This window comes from Penicillium nucicola (assembly GCF_028828085.1).
Source record: "Penicillium nucicola strain IBT 29836 chromosome Unknown utg000008l, whole genome shotgun sequence".
NCBI lineage: Eukaryota > Fungi > Ascomycota > Eurotiomycetes > Eurotiales > Aspergillaceae > Penicillium > Penicillium nucicola.
The window spans coordinates 1,310,743-1,330,448 of record NW_026643132.1 but is presented as its reverse complement, the minus strand read 5'-3'; the positions used below and the strand labels follow the sequence as shown (position 1 = coordinate 1,330,448).

The following is a 19,706-nucleotide window of genomic DNA, read 5'->3' as shown; positions in this document are numbered from 1 at the left end:
AACGTGGAGTCTAGGTACCGAGAAGCCTCTTCTATATAGACTCAATTAGGGAGGATCACGTTCTTACTTAGCAGGGATAATCGCGGTTTCTTATTCCTTTATTATGTTGTTATTAGGGTATGGGATAGTACACTTAATCTACTAGTAGATAGGGTACTATATGCATTAAGAATTATAATGGCTAGCTATACTTTATACTATAAATAAGCTATAATGGCGGCTATAATAATTATTTATCTAGGAAATCGAATTAGGACTAGCTAAAGGTAGAGATTTACCGTATATAAGGAGATTTGTTATATAAATAAGAATCTCTAAGTTAGTCTTACATAGATCGTTAATCTATTTCGGACCATCTATATTATATATTCCTTAGTCGTTAATGTCCCCTACTTATATCGTAACTTTTAATATGGTTACCCTCACTCGTTGATAGCTAAAATCCGCTATATATAATTAGTGATTAGAATATCCGTAATAGATTCGTTATTAAGATAATACTAAGATAACCTCACACTTACCTATGAGACCTTATAGCTAGTTAAAATATAGGTTTTACGATAGTCGTTTATAAGGTTATCGAAAATTATAAGTAAGTTACTAAGCGTATCCGAAATATTACTAATTAATGCTTACTCTTAGATAAACCCTTTATTTTATCCTTATTTCCCTGAGAAGCTCTAGAGAAGCTCTCAAGTTAATATAGCTAACTAAACATAGGTAGCCTATAGAAAAGAAGCGATTAGTCTATAACAGTAACCTTTAATAGTAATAGAAACCTATTACTATATACAATATTAAAATAATCTAAGAACATCTCTAAGTTCGTTCTAGAAAAGGTCTAAGTAAAGTATAGATAATTATAGAAAGCGCGTAAGATATTTGTAGGAAGTTATAAAATATTATAAATTAGGTACTAAAGTCGTAGATATTATATCTAAGCGAGGGAAGGTATTATAAAATAATATTACGAAGATAGCGCGTATACTAAAATAATAGTATTATAATATATATAATACAATAATTCACTACTGAGCTACGTAATCTAGAATATATGGTAAAAATAATATATTAGAAGTTAAATTAATAACTTAACAATATTGGATCTTCCCTCTGTAATATATGATATTGATATAGTAATTGGTACTTTGGTAACCGGATTAAAGACCAAGTGGTTAGTATGAATAAGCTGTTAGCCCCGAGTTAGTATTTAATTCTAACCGTGTCATAGGAAAATATTCCCTCCTCCGAGTAGGGGGTGGTATCCCTTAGCTAGAATAGAATTTCTTATTTTCCTTTACTAAAATATTAACCTATAGTTAAACTATACTAGAACAATCCCGGTTGATGGAGAATACGCTAAATATAGTATACGGTGGCTACTAGTTAGCGTAGCTTAATAGAATAGGCTACTTACTATAGAGACTATAACTATAGTTATAGTAACCATTTAGTTCGGTATGTACCTTTTTAAGCTCTCCTAGTAGATCGTAGTAATTATATAATAATAGATTTATATTACAATAAGTAGACTAAATACTAATTTCTAGAATCAGCGTAGGACTACTATTTAACTACTATCCTTATATAGCCTAACCAATATAGAGGAACTAGGTTATTCCCTATCAACTAATAAATAGCTTTAGGATTCCTAGGCACCTAAGATACCCTCTTAGGAGGTTGTCCTAGCACTTTTATAGTATTAAGAGGCGTATATAGTCGGCGTATCGAATTTAATAAACGTCAAATATAACTATATTGACTAACTAGACTTTCTTTAAAGCCCACCCTTCTACGCGTACTAAATTATTTAGATTAGAGACTAGAATTCTTATGCGTTTACCCCCTTTGAGCCGGGGTAGCTTATATGAACTAAATACGCTCTTATTTTATATATAATAATAATATTAGGTTTCCTTAATTAAAGTATTATTAAGGACGCGATTCTCAAGCCCTATAAGTCTACTGAGTCCTAGGATAATTAAACAAGGATTTAAAAGCCTATTAAATTATAATATAGCTATAAGCTATTTTCGACAAGGAGGTTAGCTATTCACGCGTGAGAAGCGAGAAGAGAAGCGAAAAAGGCTAGATCTGTAAGATAAATAGCTTATTAGGAAGGTCTTAATATTCTAGATACTTCTCTACTTTCATATTACAAAAAAAGTAGGCAATTTTAGCGCTAGGGTCTAATAAGGTAAACTAGGGGTTAGCACCTTTATAGCTACGTAGGAGGGTATTTCCGAGGATTTTAGATTTTAGAATCTAGAGTTCTAATAGATCGTTCTATCCTACAGCTTAGGTATAAATCATGTTTACAAATTTTAGGTAGAATAGGTTATTAGTTCACACTCAATAAGCTAGATACCAGAATTTAGCTAAAGCTTTTTATAAGTAATAATCAACTTCAATTATTATATAGAGCGTTAATAGGATGTTTACTTTATTCTAAATATTGTCGTTAATACACAAAATGAAACATAGCTATAAATAGCTTATAATATATTGTTCGATAGCTTAGCTTAGCTGCTAAAAGTTACCTAAATAATAAGGCCACCAGATACTAAATATGATATATACTAAGTATGCCATATATTAAGTTCTAACAAAATACTAACTATTCCCGTATTTAATATTTTAAATTTATATTAAATTCGCTATTTAGGATTAAATAGTATAACAAGTTTTAGAATATATAATATTAATATAACATTTAAACGCCGAAGAGTCTTTAATTACTATAGGCTAAGTTACATATATACTACACTCCCTTTAGTCTTTCTATAAGAGGTTACATTATATGTAAATATTTTATTTAGTCTAAGATTTGATAAAGTAAAGCTCCTAATAAAATTCTTAAGTACATTTTTTATATACGTATTCCTCGATTATAAGAGAAAATTAAAGTATTAATTATGACGGTATATAACATAATAAATATCTAATAAGCTATATAATATTATATATATATGACCACATTGAAACGTAGTATATATTTTAGTTAGTCTTACAATTTATTTATATAGGACGCTTAAAGTTTCGATTCTTATATCAGGTATATCATTGATCCTCTCTTCACCAGATCTCCTTTATTATCTTTGAAGTTACGATGTAGAAGGGGAAACAATGACCGCCAAAGAGTATACAATTTAGATAATCTTGAATGAATTACGAGGTTGTTAAGTCGTGAATTCTGAATTCTGTAAGAATCTCTTTATATACTGTAAATCGTTGTCTCAAGCTAGTTCCAATTCGATTTCTTGGATAATGAATCATCGAGGTAGCCGTCAAAGGTCATTTATATCATAAACCATAGCAGGCAGCCAAAATCCTCAATTATCTCAAACGCTTTATATAGTTATATAAGTTATAGCTTAGTTCTTATTTTTGTATATCTACTTCACTTCGAAGCCGTTTTCTAGACCAATCGAGTAACTTCTAGTACTAAACTAACTACTATCGCCTCATAGCTCTTACGTAAATTCCTAGCTGCTCAAATATACATATAGATAGGTAGTATAGGTAGATAATGGTCAAGTTACGAGTCTCTTATAATATTAATATAGTTGAAAGGAAATTATATGGTAATTCGTTATAAATTAGTTATTATGATAAGTAAAATATAATATCTTCTTAGAGAGCTAGATCGGTTTCAAATAGCCTTGAGTCTACACCGAGCCAAAAGGTTACTATGACTACCGTTAGGCAGCCATTGTCTCCTACCACATTAAGTAGCGCACTCCGTTAAGCCCACGTGCCCTTAGCCACTATGTACTGTATTCAGCGCAGTCTCCTTATCAAACCATGCTAGTTCTGACACTTTTCGAAAGACTTTATCTATATAAAAAGTTAGTGAGAATCTCTTATCTCTATTTTGTAAATTAAAAAGGGATAGCTCCTTAGCAGATATTATAATATAACTAATTAACTACCGAGCTACGTACCCTATTAGGTGGTAATCATGTGAACAAGTATATCGTTATCTTAACATCTTGAGGGACTAGCCTGGGACTAGCCTAGTCCCAGGCTAGTCCCTCAAGTCTTCTGATACTCAATCAGATATATCTTCATTACTAGGTCTTCGACAGCCTCGGTTGGTAGTGGTCCTACCAAAAACTCAATAGGTCTTAATACTAATTGTCTTCTCGTATATAAAGTCTTATATTAACTAAATATAAGTTAGTTTATTTAGAGATAAAGATAATAGCTTATATATAATTTTTATCAACCCTTGGTTCTATATTTAATATAGTAACTAGGGCGATATTCTAGATAGATTATAAATGTTCCTGAATATAATGATATAAATAACCCTTAATAAGTAACATATTCATAATCGAGCAGCTACGTACGTTCAGAACGCGTTATATTTCATAAAGGAATCTGAACTAAAACCCTATCAAACTTGGGAAATTAAACGCGAGGTCTACTATAATATATATATCGTGATAAAGTCTCTATATACTCCTCTTGAACCTTAATTCGGATAATATTCTATATGAAGCCTGAAAACACTTACCTATCTCTCAATAATAATCACTTAGATTAATAACTAAGCTTTTTATATCAGCATTTAGTGTACTAGCTACGTAATTTCTTTAACACCTTCATTCGGTCTAGTATAGACTCGATGAATTGATATATAGCGCTTTAAAATAGTTTAGATTCACTACCCCAAGTAAGCTATAGATATAATTTATAGAGTTTCCACTTTAAAAGAAATTATATTTTCTTAAAGATAAAGTCTATTTTTTAAGCCGAATTTCCACTTTTTGATCTACTTTACTATATAGTATTCGCCGTACAGATCTAGGTACTGTCTTACTAGAAGATGTAATAATTATTACAGTAGGGTAATATGCCAAGTTATAGGACTTCGTGGTAGGATTTAGCGGAAGATCCTTAACCTTTCTACTTCTTTATAATAATCAAGACGAAGCGGCTACTAACTTAGATTATACCGTAAATAATCTATAGAATTTACTTACTATTTAATAAATCTTAGGGAGTAATCTCAGATTTTAATTAGAAGATAAATTGCATAATAATATCAATTATTTTACCGTTATTGTCTGTATACCGGACTTTTATTAGAGAAAATAACATTCTTTTCATTAGTAAAACGACCATTTTCTAACAAAATCGCGTTAGCGTTTCCTCGTCGAAAGGCTTTAGAAAATAATGTTTTTCTACCATTTACTTTTAGATACTATACGACTTGAAAACGCGTTAAATGGTATCTATATAGACGTTTTCGGGGAGCTCGGCGATAAGGTCTCTCTATGAATCTATGGAAAATCCGATATATAGGACGGATAGCGGGGCTACTAAGCTTCTTTAGTCGTTTAAGTCGGGGTTAGCAGTAAAATTTATTAAAGTCCTTTCGCGTTTTATCGTGTCATAGATAGTAAGTACTACGGGCCATATAAAACTAACATGCCACTCTCGCGACCTTTCCCCTAATTTTGACTGTTTGAATGATGGCCGAACGCGTGTTTTCGAATAATTCATTAGCTTTCAGTCGATTTTCAGGAATTTCCGTCCCAAAAACTCGTGTTTGAGCGGATAAAGTTTAGTTTACGATAATCGGTATATTTTAGCGGGGTCGTTGAAAGCAAAAGTGTAGGGAGACTTTTACAACGGTATGTATATCGCTTAATTCGTTGCTCTGTTATAGTGATTATAACGTAACAGATCCCCAAGCTGCGCACCCCACCCAAAAACGCGTCAATTAATCAAACCTCTTCTCTTTAACCATCCACCATGCCACTAATTCGTACTCAATCCTCTCAAAATCGTACTGAGCAAGAGGGTAGGCTTTTATTAGCAATTGAAGCTATTCGAAAGCAAGATTTTTCCTCTATACGTAGAGTAGCGCGCTGTTTTGACGTACCTAAATCGACCCTCCGTAACCGCCTCTATAGGGTTCAAAACTACGCGATATCTCGCGTAGAAAAGCTGAAATTAACTAAAATTGAAGAGGAATCGCTTCAAAAATGGATTATCTCTATAGATTCTCGTAGAGCAGCTCCCCGCCCGTTAACTATACGAGAAATAGCAAATATACTACTAGCGGCGCGTGGATCTATACCCCTACCTACGGTCGGCGAAAATTGGGTTAAAAAATTCGTTAAACGGTATCCCCTACTATCTACTCGATTCTCGAGACGCTAAGATTATCGGCGAGCTAAATACGAGGACTCGAAGCTATTATCTAAGTGGTTTTCTCTCGTTTAAAAAATAATCTTAATATACGGGATTGATTTTAACGATATCTATAACTTTAACGAGACGGGATTTATAATAGGTATAATCTCGACTATAAAGGTTATAACGAGAAAGGAATTATACGGTCGGCGATCACTTTTATAGCCTAGAAATCGCGCGTAGGTAACTATAATCAAGTATATAAGTTCGACGGGGTAGGCGCTTCCTCTATACGTGATTTTTAAAGGCAAAGTTTTTATCGAATCTTAGTCCGATAACCTTCTAAATAACTAGAGGATCGAGATAAGTCCTAATAGATAGACCGCTAATTAAATTAGACTTCGATAGCTTAAAAAGCTCTTTATTCCGTCTACTACTTCTCGTGCGAAGGGGAAGTATAGACTCTTAATACTTAATGGCTACGGCAGTTATTTAACACTATAATTCGACAAAATTTACGAGGAGAACAATATTATCGTAGTTTATATACCTCCGTATTTATCTTATCTTTTATAGCCTCTCGATATTAGCTATTTTACGGTGTTAAAAGCCGCGTACGGTCGGATTATCGTATCGAAAATACGGGCTAAAATTAGTTATATTAATAAACTTGATTTCCTCGATACCTACTAAGCCGCGCGAATTAAGGTATTTAAATTGGAGAATATCAAAAATAGCTTCTCCGCCGCCGGTTTACTCCCTTTCAACCTATCTCGGGTACTCTCGAGAGTTAATATTCTCACGCGTACGCCGACTCCCCCCCCCCCCCCTCTAGCCGGGGTAGCGAGTAGGAGCCAAAAACGCCCTCTAATTATATTTAATTATAAAAATAAGCTTCCTTGATAAAAGCCTTATTAAAATAGCGCTTAAAAAGTCTACCGAGTCTATTAAATTTAGCGATAAATCAGGTTTTAAAAGCCTATTAAATCACAATACAATTAGCTACTATTCTCGAGAAAGAAGTAAGCGATTTACGCGCTAAAAACAAGAAAAAATACGCAAAAATGCTACATCTATAAGGCAAATATATCGCGAGGAAGGCCTTATAGTTAGAGAGGCATCAACCTTGATATCGCAGCTAGTATAACCTGATTTACCGCAAGGATCTAATGAGGTAAATCAGGGTTTAGCCCTTTCTCAGTCACGTACGAGGGCAGTACCAAGATGTTCTGAATGTGGAATTCAGGGTCATAATAGGAGGTCATATCCCACTAGATCTCGCGTTTAGTTTATTCAATTTAATGGCGTTTTGGTTAAGAAAAATCCATTTAAAATAATCAAGTTAGGTGGGGTGCGCAGCTTGGGGGTCTACGCAGCTTGGGGGTCTGTTACGTTAGTTACTAACTCCGAACGCCCCTTACCATAGTGAGAGATAAAATATTAGTTCTACATGTAAATAGAATAACATTAAGACTCGATGCAATAAGAGACTAAGTATACAAAACATATATAGGTTTATCATTAGATTTAGTAGATTATCGAGTAGCGCCTTATCTTGGCGAACACTGTTATAAGAACACTATTTTTAATTCAATTAATTGTTACCTAATATTGGAAGAACCATAAATATCTTCATTGTAATATACAAAACGTGATATACTCGAAGTGTTAAGAATTTATTGAAATATATCACATCTAGCAATCAAATAATACTGTCTAGATCATCTAATAGAAAACATATTAAGAAAGCATGTTATTTAAGTCTAGGGCTTTGATAACTTACTGAAAAACTCTTCCTTTAAGACGTTCCAATTATCAACAAGCTACATATGAATATCATTAGGTTATATATCTAAGGAATTTTCTCTTAAAAGTCTATCCTATTATAAATTATCGATCTTACTAATATAGACAACTTTAAAAGACTAGCTTTTTTATAACATACTCAATTTCGACCACGAAGGTTATGAGAAGAAATAAATTTTGGGGTTAGCGATTTCATTTTTATAGCCTAGAAATCGCACGTAGGTGACTACATTTAAGTATACAAGTTCGACAGGGTAGGCGCTTCCTCTATACGTAAGCTTTAAAGGCAAATCTTTATCGAATCCTATTACAACAACCTTCCGAACGATTAGAGATTCGAGGCTAGTCCTAATAGATATACCTCTAATAAAATTCGCCTTCGATAGTTCGAAGAGCTTCTTCTTATTCCGTCTACTTCCTCTCGTACGAAGTGAAGTATAGACTCTTAATACTTAACAGCTATAGTAATTATTTAACTCCGACATTTAACGACCTTAACATGAACAATATTATCGCAATTTACATACCTTCGAATTTATCTCGCCTTTAATAACCCCTTAATACAAGTTATTTTGCTGTATTAACAGGCGCCTATAGTCGGCTTATTAAATCAAAAATACGGATTTAATTCAACTATATTAATAGACTAGACTTCCTTAAAGCCTAGCCTTCCGCACTTATAAAGGCTTTTTAACCAGATGCTATTAAGAATAGCTTATTGGTCGCCGGTTTGCTACCTTTTAACCCTAATCAGGTGCCCTCGAAGGTCAATATTCTTATACGTACGCCTACCCCTCTTCGAGCCAAGGTAACGAGTAGGAGCTAAAACCGTTCTTACAATATTTCTAATATCAAAATAGCGATTAAAAAGCCCCCCCCCCCCCCCCCCCCCCCCAAGAGTCCGCTAAACTGCACGATAAATTAGGTTTCAATAGCCTATTAAATCATAATATAATTAGTAGCTATTCTCGAGGAAGAAAGAAGTACGCAGTTTAGGCGCAAAAAGAAAGAATAAGCAGCAAAATAAAGGCTACATCCATAACGTAAACCAGGGTTTAGCACCTTTGCAGCCACATACGAGGGAGTCACCGAGTTATTTAGATTATAATATTCAAGGCCACAATAGAACGTCCTATCTTCCTAGATCTCGCGATTAGTTCAGTCAAATTTAATAGCGTTCTAGGTAAGAAAAATCTAGTTTAAATGACTAAGTTAGGTGGGGTGCATCGCTTCAGTATAAATCACGTCGATTTTTCTAATATAATTATATACTAGAATTAGTTGCTGTAGTGGGGGAATTGCTTACTGCATGAAGTAGCGGTCTATGGATGATTCAGCACTCATGATGTATTAAGACCTCTCTACTCTACGTAGAACAAGACAAACACATTCTTCTCTTCAGACCATCCCTATGTGCTCTCCTTTCCTATAGCCCTACCTCTTGTTGGGTTTGCCTATGCTCCTACTGCTATTGTCGACCCGTCTGCTTTGACCAGACTGCCATCGCGCTATCCCATTTCATTGCCTAATATATTTATTAATAAATATTTCCCAATACTTCATATAATAAGCTCAATACTCTTTAATGGGAATATTAAGTTAAATAATCAGTGATCGAGCTTAAATATTGTATTTATTGATAGTAACATATATAAGTAGATAAGAATAGGGGTACACTTTTAGTAAGGAGGTTAAGGAGGTTGGTTTGTAATAGTATCATAGGCGAACTGTAGTATTAACGTACTTGGAATTGATGCTATTAAGATATTATAAGGAGAAGAAGCGAAATAATTATGAACAATGAAAATGAACTTATTTATACCCACGAAGCGTTAAAGATTTAATATATTAGCGTCGTATAGGACTCTACTTACTATAAGTATATCGGCTCTTTTTTTAAAAAAAATTAATCACTTTTTCTACTACTTCCTTCTTTATAGGTTATGCTTTCGCGATTTATCGCGTTAGTCTATGCCCTATGATCTCAACGTAGTTCTCTCTCTAGCTACAGTCATACCGGTAACAGGGGCCTAGAGCTTAACTAGTAAATAAAGTGGGTCTATAGGCACGAAATAACTACCTATTATAATTAAACCCCTTAACTAAGCTACTATATTACCAGCAGTGATAACTTAACCGCTTAATATTATAGCTATATTTTTTTTATATCTATATATCCTAACTAAGGTTTTAATATAAAAAGTCTCATCAGATTATAGAACTTAAGGGTTATTTATAGATTTACTTATATATAATATGTTATAATCTAGAATAAGAGCCTAGGAAGTTACGACGTTAACTAAAACAGCTACCTTGACTACGTTGATATTTTACTCTAAAGATATTCTAAATCATAGAATAAAACCTTAGCTGTTTATTTAAATAGTATTTAGAACTTCCGTGAGACTACGCTAGTCTCCGGGCTTAGGTAGGTAAAGCGAAAATAGAATTTAATAAAGCGTATACAATAATAATAGATTTATATTATAATAAGTAAATTAAACGCTGATTCCTATAATCAGCGTAGGACTAGTATTCAACCGATGTCCCTATGTAATATAACTAGCGCATTGGAACTAGATAAGTCACTGTAGCTAGTAATAGTGATCCCACTTATCTGAGTTATATATCGGGTTCCGAGGCGCATAATAGACTCATTTAGGAGTTAGTCCTAGCACTTTCTTCTTATAATAGAATAAATAACACTCTTTTTATGATAATACTATTTCTTAGTTCATTAAATCCCTCTTAGCTAGGCCATATTTAACTATGTGTAAAATACGTAAGTATGGTTATGCTTTTGATATTTAATAAATAATATTAGACTAAGGATAATAACGTTTACCTTACTTTCCTTCTTCTATCCATTTTGAACCTCTAACTGGGTTATTTGCTATAATATCTATATTATTCTCTTTCTATATACTCGAACAATAGTAAGTAAGAACAGAAGAGACTAATATAAATAATATTGATCCACTATCGCGCCACGTTCACTAGTAGGCTACGTACCCTACTAACCTATTTACTAGATATAATTCTCTTCACTTGAACACTTTTCAATTGACTAAACCAACCAGATTTATTATAATAAGTTTGAGATTTCTCTGATAACTATAATATCTTGTTAATGCCCTCGTACGCGGCTATAGAGGTAATATAGCCTAATTTACTTTATTATATACTTAACCTAGAAGAATAGTCTGTTCCTACTACCATATCCTACCCTAGCACGGAGTAGACTAACTCTTTGTCGGTAACTAGCTTATTCCCTTCTATAATACGATTAGTTTAGCGTTCCGAGTAATGTTTTAATTAAAATAGATAGAGGCGCCCATATACCAATTAGTTAGGCTTAAAATGAGGATTTGAAATTTTTCTAAAGCAGTTTATACTTTACTAATATAATCATAATAAAGCTAGAAGTTGTAGCTCGGTCATTTATACCTTTTATCTTATTTTCTTTATACAGAGCTTTGATATATTCTTTATTGGCCTTACATTGAATAATTAAAATGTTTTCAAATCTATCAAAGTGCTCTTATCAACTAATAACTATTAATACTCATGGTAATCCTAAATATATTTGTCGTTATACCTAGGAATGTGTCTATTGTAATTCTAGTCCTCTTCGTATAAAGAGGAGCTAATGTGTGTATGCATAAACAGGACTGGCTTAGGTGATATTTAATCTCCACAGCTAAGCCTTGCTTGAGTGTACTATATAGATAGATAGATAGATATATATGTATTGACTTGAAGGTCTCCCTCCTACTAACACCTACTACTTTCAAATTTTAGAAGGTTAGCCTTTCACTTCTCCAATCATAATGACTGCCTTTTAATACATTCCAAGCTTTTTTTCATACCGATATAACAAGACAATAATGATAATAAACTTTGCTAAAATCCTACAACTTTAGAATTTCTATAACTATTATATATTATTAAATACCCGGTATTAGAGCTTAAAAGTCTTAAATTTACCGCTTTATTAAGTAATATAATATAAATAGGTTACTATAAAAGATAAAGAAATATATCGGAACTCTACCTAGCCTCTTCTTTATTTCTATCTTTATTTCCTTCAACTCCTCTAATCAATATACCTTACGGATATTCCCTCCTATCCCACTTTCTTAGGCCTATTATCAAAATGAATATCTACCACTTACCTTCTATACAAAACTACCATAATTTGATCTATATCCTTATAATTAAAATAAAAAAAAACATTAATTAGGGTTAAACCGATTTTTCGCCCGATATTTAATATAATAACCCCTAACCCTCCGTATAGCCTCTGAACGTCTCTTTATACTTAGTATTAGCCTATCCATCTTATATTAATCTAATATATCCTATATAGCCACTAAAACTGCCTGAAATGGGCCTAATCTCCTTTAGACCCTTCTATATTAATAACCCCTAGAAATAACTAAAAAATTTTCTGTTTTAACTATCCGTTAACCGGCTCGATCGGGTTCAAATTAGGTAAGTGCGGGGGCTAAGTTACGATAAACTCAATGTGAAGGAATAATCGACTAATGTCTATATATAGTATAGTTTTACCTTTTAATTATAATACAGAAGTAATATTTATAACCAAAAATCCAAAATGGTAGTAGCAGCCTTTAGTTATACATCCACCTATTATTCCCTTATCTACAAAATATATTATATCTTCAGGCTATTATTATAAATAAGAGCTTTTTCCCCCCATCTTATATAGACCCCCCTTTAGTCTTTTGGTACATATTTATTTTATTAGGAGCTACGTTGGCTTATATTTCCTCTTGTTTATAGGCTGTATATTAAGCTTTAACTTTGCCATTCCTTACTCTTCGCTACATAATCGTATTAAATGTATCTTCCCCCTCGGGTGTTATTACTCACTCCTTTTTTTTAGGCCTATTACCTGTCCGGACCAAACTTACCAGCTACTAACAGGACTAGACGGTCACTGGACTAGGTCGGCTGACTGTGTGTGATACTTAGTATGGTGGGAGAGCCTAACGGCAGTCATAGTGACCTTTTGGTCCGCGTTCTCCCTACTAAGCTCTCCTTATAGACCATAACAATAAGCTGGAATTAAATAGCTAAATTATTACATATATTCATACTTAGGTCTAAAATACATTGCTCACCGAAAGGTAGAGGCGAGAAGTAGAGATCCAATAAGTTCTTCGTTTTTCAGGGCAATTACTATATAAAATGCCTCGCGTAGTTTGAGACAAGGAAACGTCGTAAAACTTTTAAGAATATGTGGTAGGACCAGCAGTACTTAGAAGCACTTGAAGGCTAGATTTATTTTTTAGACCCCCGAGGCTTATTCTAGTTGGGTAATGTCGCATCCAAAGACGAGGGGAGTAATACTGATACTAGATCCGACTAATAAGAGACGCCTATAGGAATATACTGTCTTATTCAACGCCTAGGCATAAGAGAGAAGGGTGCCCAGGTATATTCGATTAGCTTCAACACAAATCATCGGTATAAAAACAATACTAGCAGTAAAATGTACAGTATATAGAATAGGGCAGACAGTTGACCCACTTACACTACTGATATGTCAACTTTAACATGTAAGGATACAATTATTTGCACTTTAACATAATGACAAAGTCGACTACTGACATAGTCCACTACTGACAAAAAAGCAGAGGCCGCGCAGGCACTAAAAGGGACAGTGTGACTGGCCGGTACGTACCAAGGCCTGACAAACCTAGACATTATGTCTTTGGTAATTAGAAAAAAATTGATATGCAGCCAAGAGCCCTAGAATCATGTACAATACGAGAAACTAGCTCAAAATCATGTGCCAGGAGCAGCATGCACTTGACCTAGCCATGGCCTACCTCACGATAGCCTGGAAAGGTAGACCTTGGTGTTCTCGTACACCAAGAAAGTCACCCATGTACTTGGAAGCACGCGAAACAAGTTTGGACCAAGACCCTTGTAAAACCCCGCAGTCCCTTCACGAGTCCATATCTGAGAAATAACATCAATTGCCCCCCGATAAATTCGATGCGCCTCATAAGTCTGCAAGCGGGACCTTACTACCTGATATGGATAGGTAACACTGCCTGCGAAGACCTTTGACAAACTGGAAATTGCGAAAAAGTCAACATTGCCCAATGCGCGCTCGGCACCTCGCTTGCTGCCGGGAGAGCCTTCGATATTCATCCCGGACCGCATGAGTTTTAGCTGTTCGTAAGCCATGAACTGAAGAGCACCATGACTGACACCAAACAGCGCCGGAACAAGGCCACGGTAGAAGCCAGGTATGCCCTCCGTACGATATATTTGTTTTATACCCGACGTGAGGGACGAGTACGCCCCAGGCACGTGAGAGCCGGTTGATAACATGCGAGTTTTAATGACCCAGATTGGGTTGGTCAGGATAGCCGTCATAGCGCCTTGGTGTAGTCACAGGTCAGTGTATAGAAAACTAAATTTTGACCCAAGCATCTCAGACCTACCTGCGCTCCCAGACGCCAGAAAAAAATCGGACGATGCAAGCATATAATTGCTTTCCTGGCGATATGTTTGAAACACATCCTTCAACCTGCTATAGAACAAGAAGTACAGAGCCCAGCTTGTAGAGTTCCCGATCAGATTCGGAGCCAATCCCCGGTAAAAAGCGGCTAAGCCACCTTCATGATGAGAGATCTCACGGATGATTCGCAACGAACTGCCTAGCCGAGATGCTGTCGAGCGATCAACTAGAAATGGTCGTATTAACTTCAGCATGAATACGAAGGGAGAAAAGAGCTTACCTTGCAATCTTGTCTTGACCAGGTCAAGAGGGTGCAACGAAAGTGTCGACACAATTCCTGCAGTAAATCCAGCTAAAGTCTCCACAATGGATGACGAGAAGGCATGGCTAGTCATGAACCTGAAAAACGAAGAAAAGTGTCTTGTCGGAGGGGAGAGGGGGGGGGGGGGGGGGAGGGAGGTGAAGTGGAAGTAGTTGTAGAGGGAAACCCGTGACTTCGGGAGTCGAGTCTACGAGAAAACGTCCTAAGATATGAATCGATTGAACATAGATCTTCCGACCCGATTTAAAAATACAAGTGGCCTTCATTGAAGCCTAACCTTCCTCCGAATGGTAACCTGGTCGGTTCCTCGATTCTTCCAACTTAGGCAAGCGGCGAGAACAGTCTGATTAGTTAGTACGGGTGAGAATGCCGCCTGGGGTCGAGATATACCTGAACAGAGTGGGCTTAGGGTCGCTATAGGTGTAGCCTGATATTAATTAGCTCTCATCACATAACCAGCTCGGGAAAATCTCATATATGAACGTACCCAGATACACAATTAGAGGCAAGTATCCACTGGGAGGTGTCGGTCAGCTCAGGGAATGACTGTAGAACTCTTAGAAGACTCACTAGTGAATTGCAACGCGAGAAACATCAATGACCTTTGAGACACGCTCCTGCAAAAGAAAATAAGAGATGGGTATGTTGTCGCCGTAAAAGGGTTAGATTCAGAACCAACCTTGGTCTCCTCGGAGAATTGAACCATTGTGATTGTGATTGGGATTAGGAGTAAAAGAGGTAGTTGGTGCCTCGATAAATGAAAGGCCAGGAGAGCGATACTGATCAGAACTGGATGTAGATAATGGTATGTTGGTGATGGGGAGAGAGGGAGTGAGTGATGCGGGTGAATCAAAAGTTTTCGGAAGTCGGGGCCAAAGTCAGTGATCGTCCTAGAGCTTCTTCCTCCTTCACTTCCACACCTGTGCCCGGTACCTCTACAACCACTCAAGTGTCAATTTTGCTTACAATACAAACTGCAGAGTTCAACTTGATAGCAAGTTCTATTTTGTCATTAGGCTGCCTGTGCTGTAGCTAAGATCCGCTGCGATGTCCGGCGCGCGGCATTGGTATGACCCTTTCTCACCTTACTCGTCAGCAGGAAACATAATGCTAATTCAGCACAGGGAACAAGATAAAGAAGCCACTGTCTATATTGGAAACCTCGATGAACGGGCCTCAGACAGTCTCGTGTGGGAGTTGATGCTGCAGGCTGGTCGCATCGTGAACGTCCATTTGCCAAAAGACCGGGTCACACAATTACACCAGGGCTATGGCTTTGTTGAATTTATCAGCGAAGAAGATGCCGAATATGCATCAAGAATTATGAATGGAATTCGCGTCTTCGGCAAACCTATTCGCGTGAATAAGGCATCGGCCGACAAACAAAAGACCGTAGAAATTGGCGCCGAACTCTTTGTTGGCAACCTCGATCCTATGGTCACCGAGCAGGTGCTTTATGATACATTCAGCCGTTTCGGTAACCTGATCAATCTACCCAAGGTGAGATCCTTTCCGTTCTTGTAAGATGCCTCACGCTAATAGCTTTATTCAGATTGCTCGCGACGACAATAATCTCTCCAAGGGCTATGGGTTTGTCTCGTTCGCCGACTTCGAATCTTCCGATGCGGCCATCTCCAACATGAATGGCCAGTACTTGATGAACAAACAGGTGTCGGTGCAGTATGCTTACAAGAAGGACGGCAAAGGCGAGAGACATGGTGATGAGGCAGAGCGAACACTGGCGGCGCAGGCACGTAAACACAATGTTCAGCCTCCCACACAGCAGCTTCCGCCTCAATTTGGTGCGCCTGGTCCCGTTTCGGCAACGCCTGTCATGTCGAATGGTGACATTTCACGACCCTTGAGTACCGCACCATTGCAACCAGACGCTAGCATGGGTCGCCCTTTACAAGCTATGGGTTATCAGAATGTACCTCCTCCACAACATCGATCTGTTCCTCCTCCCGCACAGTCGCTCAACACGCCGCCACCTGGGCTCCCTGCGCGGCCCCCACGATCTCAAGCCGGATATGGTGGTCCCCAGACCTTCCTACCCCCTGGATTCAATGGTGCGAGTCAGCCGCCTTTTAACCCACAAACTGCGCCACCTGGAATCGGGCCACCTGGATTCGGACCTCCGGCTGGTACGCCTCCATTGCCCCCAGGCTTCCAACAGCCTGGATATGGTGGCAGCCGGTGATCCTCGTAGCTTCTGGTCCGGTGAGCCCCCCAAGGCTTTGATTGAACCCCGTTTAAGATTCATTTGAAATGATTTGATGATTCAAATACCAAAAGCACTGATTCAACTTTGATATTCCTCTCGTGGCCGCCTCGGGCACCTCGACAACAGGCGCTCAATAGGGTCATGGAGCCGGCTTACTATCGGCAGTGTATGCCCAGGGTGGTGTTGTAATAATAGGTGGTTTCGTCCCATGCAGAAATACCAAACAGACCGATAATGTTTTGAGCCCCTGATCATTGCTGTCCTTATTGAATGACAAGCTTGTTAGGTTAAAAGCAAACAAAGAAACCGTCATTTTTTCTTCAAATGCGACGGATAATATATAGCTCCAAGCGATACACTGTTGAAAGAAAAAGCCGAGTTCCAAGGAGAGTATAGTAGACCTCTGCTAGCGACAAAACAACACCAAGCGTGACAAAAAAGAAAATACAATTATGTTTAATGAACGACAGGTGAGATAGACGAGGATAGGTCATGAGAAGGAAACGAATTTGGGATCCCTTGGACGGCCGTCAGGTCCGATGTTGTTCTTTGCGAAGCGTTGCTCGGTGTAGATTCGGCGAGCTTCGTCAAAGCCAACCTTCTGATTCTTCATGATCTTTTGCACCTCCATTTTTGCTTTTTGATCCAAGCCACCTCTTGAATCGCCACCAGAGATGTTGGCAGCTAGATCGAATTGTGATGAGCTTAAACCAGCCTCCAGATCGGCGGTGAAACTAGAAGGAAGCCGGTGGTAGATGTAGTCAGGAACCGGGAGTAGTGGAATCCATCGCGCACGAGTTAGGTACAGCGCTGGTGTCGAGTTAGCACTATTCCAGCGTCGCAAGTAGACCAGCTTACCTGTTCCAGATACAATGACGGTGAAAATGAGAGAATAAAATAGGTAGGTCATAGTGAGTATGCCAGGGAAGGGGGGGTCTAAGGATGGGGATATCGGAAGGGCACTCTTCAGCTCTCTAAAAGATGAAGTGTCCCCGTGGACAGGGTGCAGTCACTGGAATAAACGGCATGGAAACCGAAAAAATGAAAGGAAGTTGGGTTATGGGGAAGGCAACGTCAGCGCATCCGTCGGCAGCCTAGAGGGTTGGAGATATCCCAGCGGAAAGCGGAAAGCGGAGAAATTTGACAAAAAAGGTGCAACGCCCTTCCCTATAAAGTTACAGTAGCTGGTGTATGCAATTCAAAGACCCAATAGAATCTATATAATCCACAAGATGGTTTACATATCCGTAGGTCTGATCTCCTTCTTCGACTTTACTCCGGACATGGTTGGAACAAGATCCGAACTAGCCGATTTAGCGTGATATCTCTGATGCCTATTTGCTCAGGCCATCAAGTCCACGATCTCAGGCCACAAGGCCACAGGGCATAAAGGCACCAATCCTTTCCTAAAATGGCCGCCTTAGCGAGACATCCATTTCAAGTCTTGGCATTCAACACACACAATTTGGTTGACGTGAAGACGGTTTGATAGCGACTACGATACCTCAATTTCCCAACCCAACACCCTCTCATCACAATGGCCTCAAACATCTCCAACGATCTGGTCTGGCAGATCGCCCGTACGTTCCACCTTTCGAAATTTCACTTGGGAATTTTTACTTCACTTTTTGGACCCGAACTCTCGCTGATCGCTCCTTGGAACAGGCAACCAGAACTCTTACCTGGTTAAGCGCAACAGCGGTGGTGGCTCCCAGTTCTCCCGTGACCCCCTGAACGTGCTCAACAAGCACTCCTTCAAGGTATGGGCTCCCGGGTGTTGATTCCGGTGGATAGCTTTCGAGAATTGGTTGCTAATGACAGATTGGGATTGCAGTACGCTGGTTTTGCCAACACCAAGGTACGTTGTACCCTTTGTTTGATTTCGATCTCTGGGTACTAATCATTTCAACAGGCTGTCGGTGTCCAGGGTACCGAGAACGGTGTTGCCGTCACCACCAAGAACCCCAAGTACCCCCAGCAGCCCGCTAAGAACATTGTCACCGTCACCTACGGTCCCAGCTCTGCCAACCGCAAGTAAGCGAACCTGGACCTCCGAACTCATGAACCAACTCTCCGTTTACCAGTACTGATCGTTATGGCACTCAGGATCTACAAGGGTGTTGCCGACAAGACCGCCAAGCACGGCTACCGTGCTGACATCCGCGAGGAGGCCGTTGCCCGTGTGAGCGCCATCCGTCGCTCGCAGCTCCCCAAGAAGGATGCTCCCGTCCAGAAGCCCCGTGGTGCCAAGGCCCGCAAGGCTGAGGAGTCGGAGTAAATACTTCTTCCTGAAATGACCTCGAAATTCCGGCATGTGAAGGAAATTGGATTGGATGGGAGACTTGATAGGCGTACATCGCCATGCTGAACTTAGGATAGATCCTATGTAATCTAGCAATCATGCTCCGGGGCAGAAGACCCCCAGAGAGAAAACAAATTTCAAAAAGAACAAGTTTTCAATCGGAAAAGAAATCAGCCCAAACGATATCGTAGTTCAGTTTGACATATGCAACACCCGGTCAGTCGGCCCGAGCCTCAAGTCACGGAAATCGCCTCCCGCCTTTTCCCGATGAATATATCCGGGGGGGGGGGAACATGTCGGACAGTAGATTCGAAGCGACAATTGCCGAATACCGACAGAGACAGAAGGGTAGGGAGCTTGAGTTGGGAATACATTCTGTTTATGCAAGAGGAAGAGGTCGACGTAG

At 38.3% G+C, this 19,706-nt stretch overlaps 4 protein-coding genes across 4 annotated transcripts; 2 read left to right on the top strand and 2 right to left on the bottom strand.

Moving 5' to 3' along the window:
* Window positions 1–13,812: 13,812 nt before the first annotated feature.
* Window positions 13,813–15,480, bottom strand: N7511_007994 (uncharacterized protein; the record flags this gene model as incomplete). The annotated part of the gene is made up of 7 exons (XM_057130371.1): window positions 13,813–14,372; window positions 14,436–14,678; window positions 14,733–14,851; window positions 15,165–15,201; window positions 15,262–15,290; window positions 15,345–15,391; window positions 15,454–15,480. The coding sequence occupies 7 exons, from the start codon at window positions 15,478–15,480 to the stop codon at window positions 13,813–13,815; spliced, it is 1,062 nt and encodes a 353-aa protein (XP_056982154.1).
* A 341-nt stretch (window positions 15,481–15,821) lies between these two features.
* N7511_007993 (U2 snRNP complex subunit HSH49) lies at window positions 15,822–16,974 on the top strand (the record flags this gene model as incomplete). The annotated part of the gene is made up of 3 exons (XM_057130370.1): window positions 15,822–15,841; window positions 15,899–16,274; window positions 16,327–16,974. 3 exons carry the CDS (start codon window positions 15,822–15,824, stop codon window positions 16,972–16,974), a joined length of 1,044 nt encoding a protein of 347 aa, XP_056982153.1.
* A 514-nt stretch (window positions 16,975–17,488) lies between these two features.
* Window positions 17,489–17,908, bottom strand: N7511_007992 (DUF2015 domain-containing protein; the record flags this gene model as incomplete). Its single annotated transcript, XM_057130369.1, has 2 exons — window positions 17,489–17,808; window positions 17,857–17,908. 2 exons carry the CDS (start codon window positions 17,906–17,908, stop codon window positions 17,489–17,491), a joined length of 372 nt encoding a protein of 123 aa, XP_056982152.1.
* Window positions 17,909–18,535: 627 nt separating this feature from the next.
* Window positions 18,536–19,280, top strand: N7511_007991 (uncharacterized protein; the record flags this gene model as incomplete). The annotated part of the gene is made up of 5 exons (XM_057130368.1): window positions 18,536–18,578; window positions 18,664–18,758; window positions 18,833–18,856; window positions 18,911–19,032; window positions 19,105–19,280. 5 exons carry the CDS (start codon window positions 18,536–18,538, stop codon window positions 19,274–19,276), a joined length of 456 nt encoding a protein of 151 aa, XP_056982151.1. The 3' UTR covers window positions 19,277–19,280.
* Window positions 19,281–19,706: the final 426 nt, after the last annotated feature.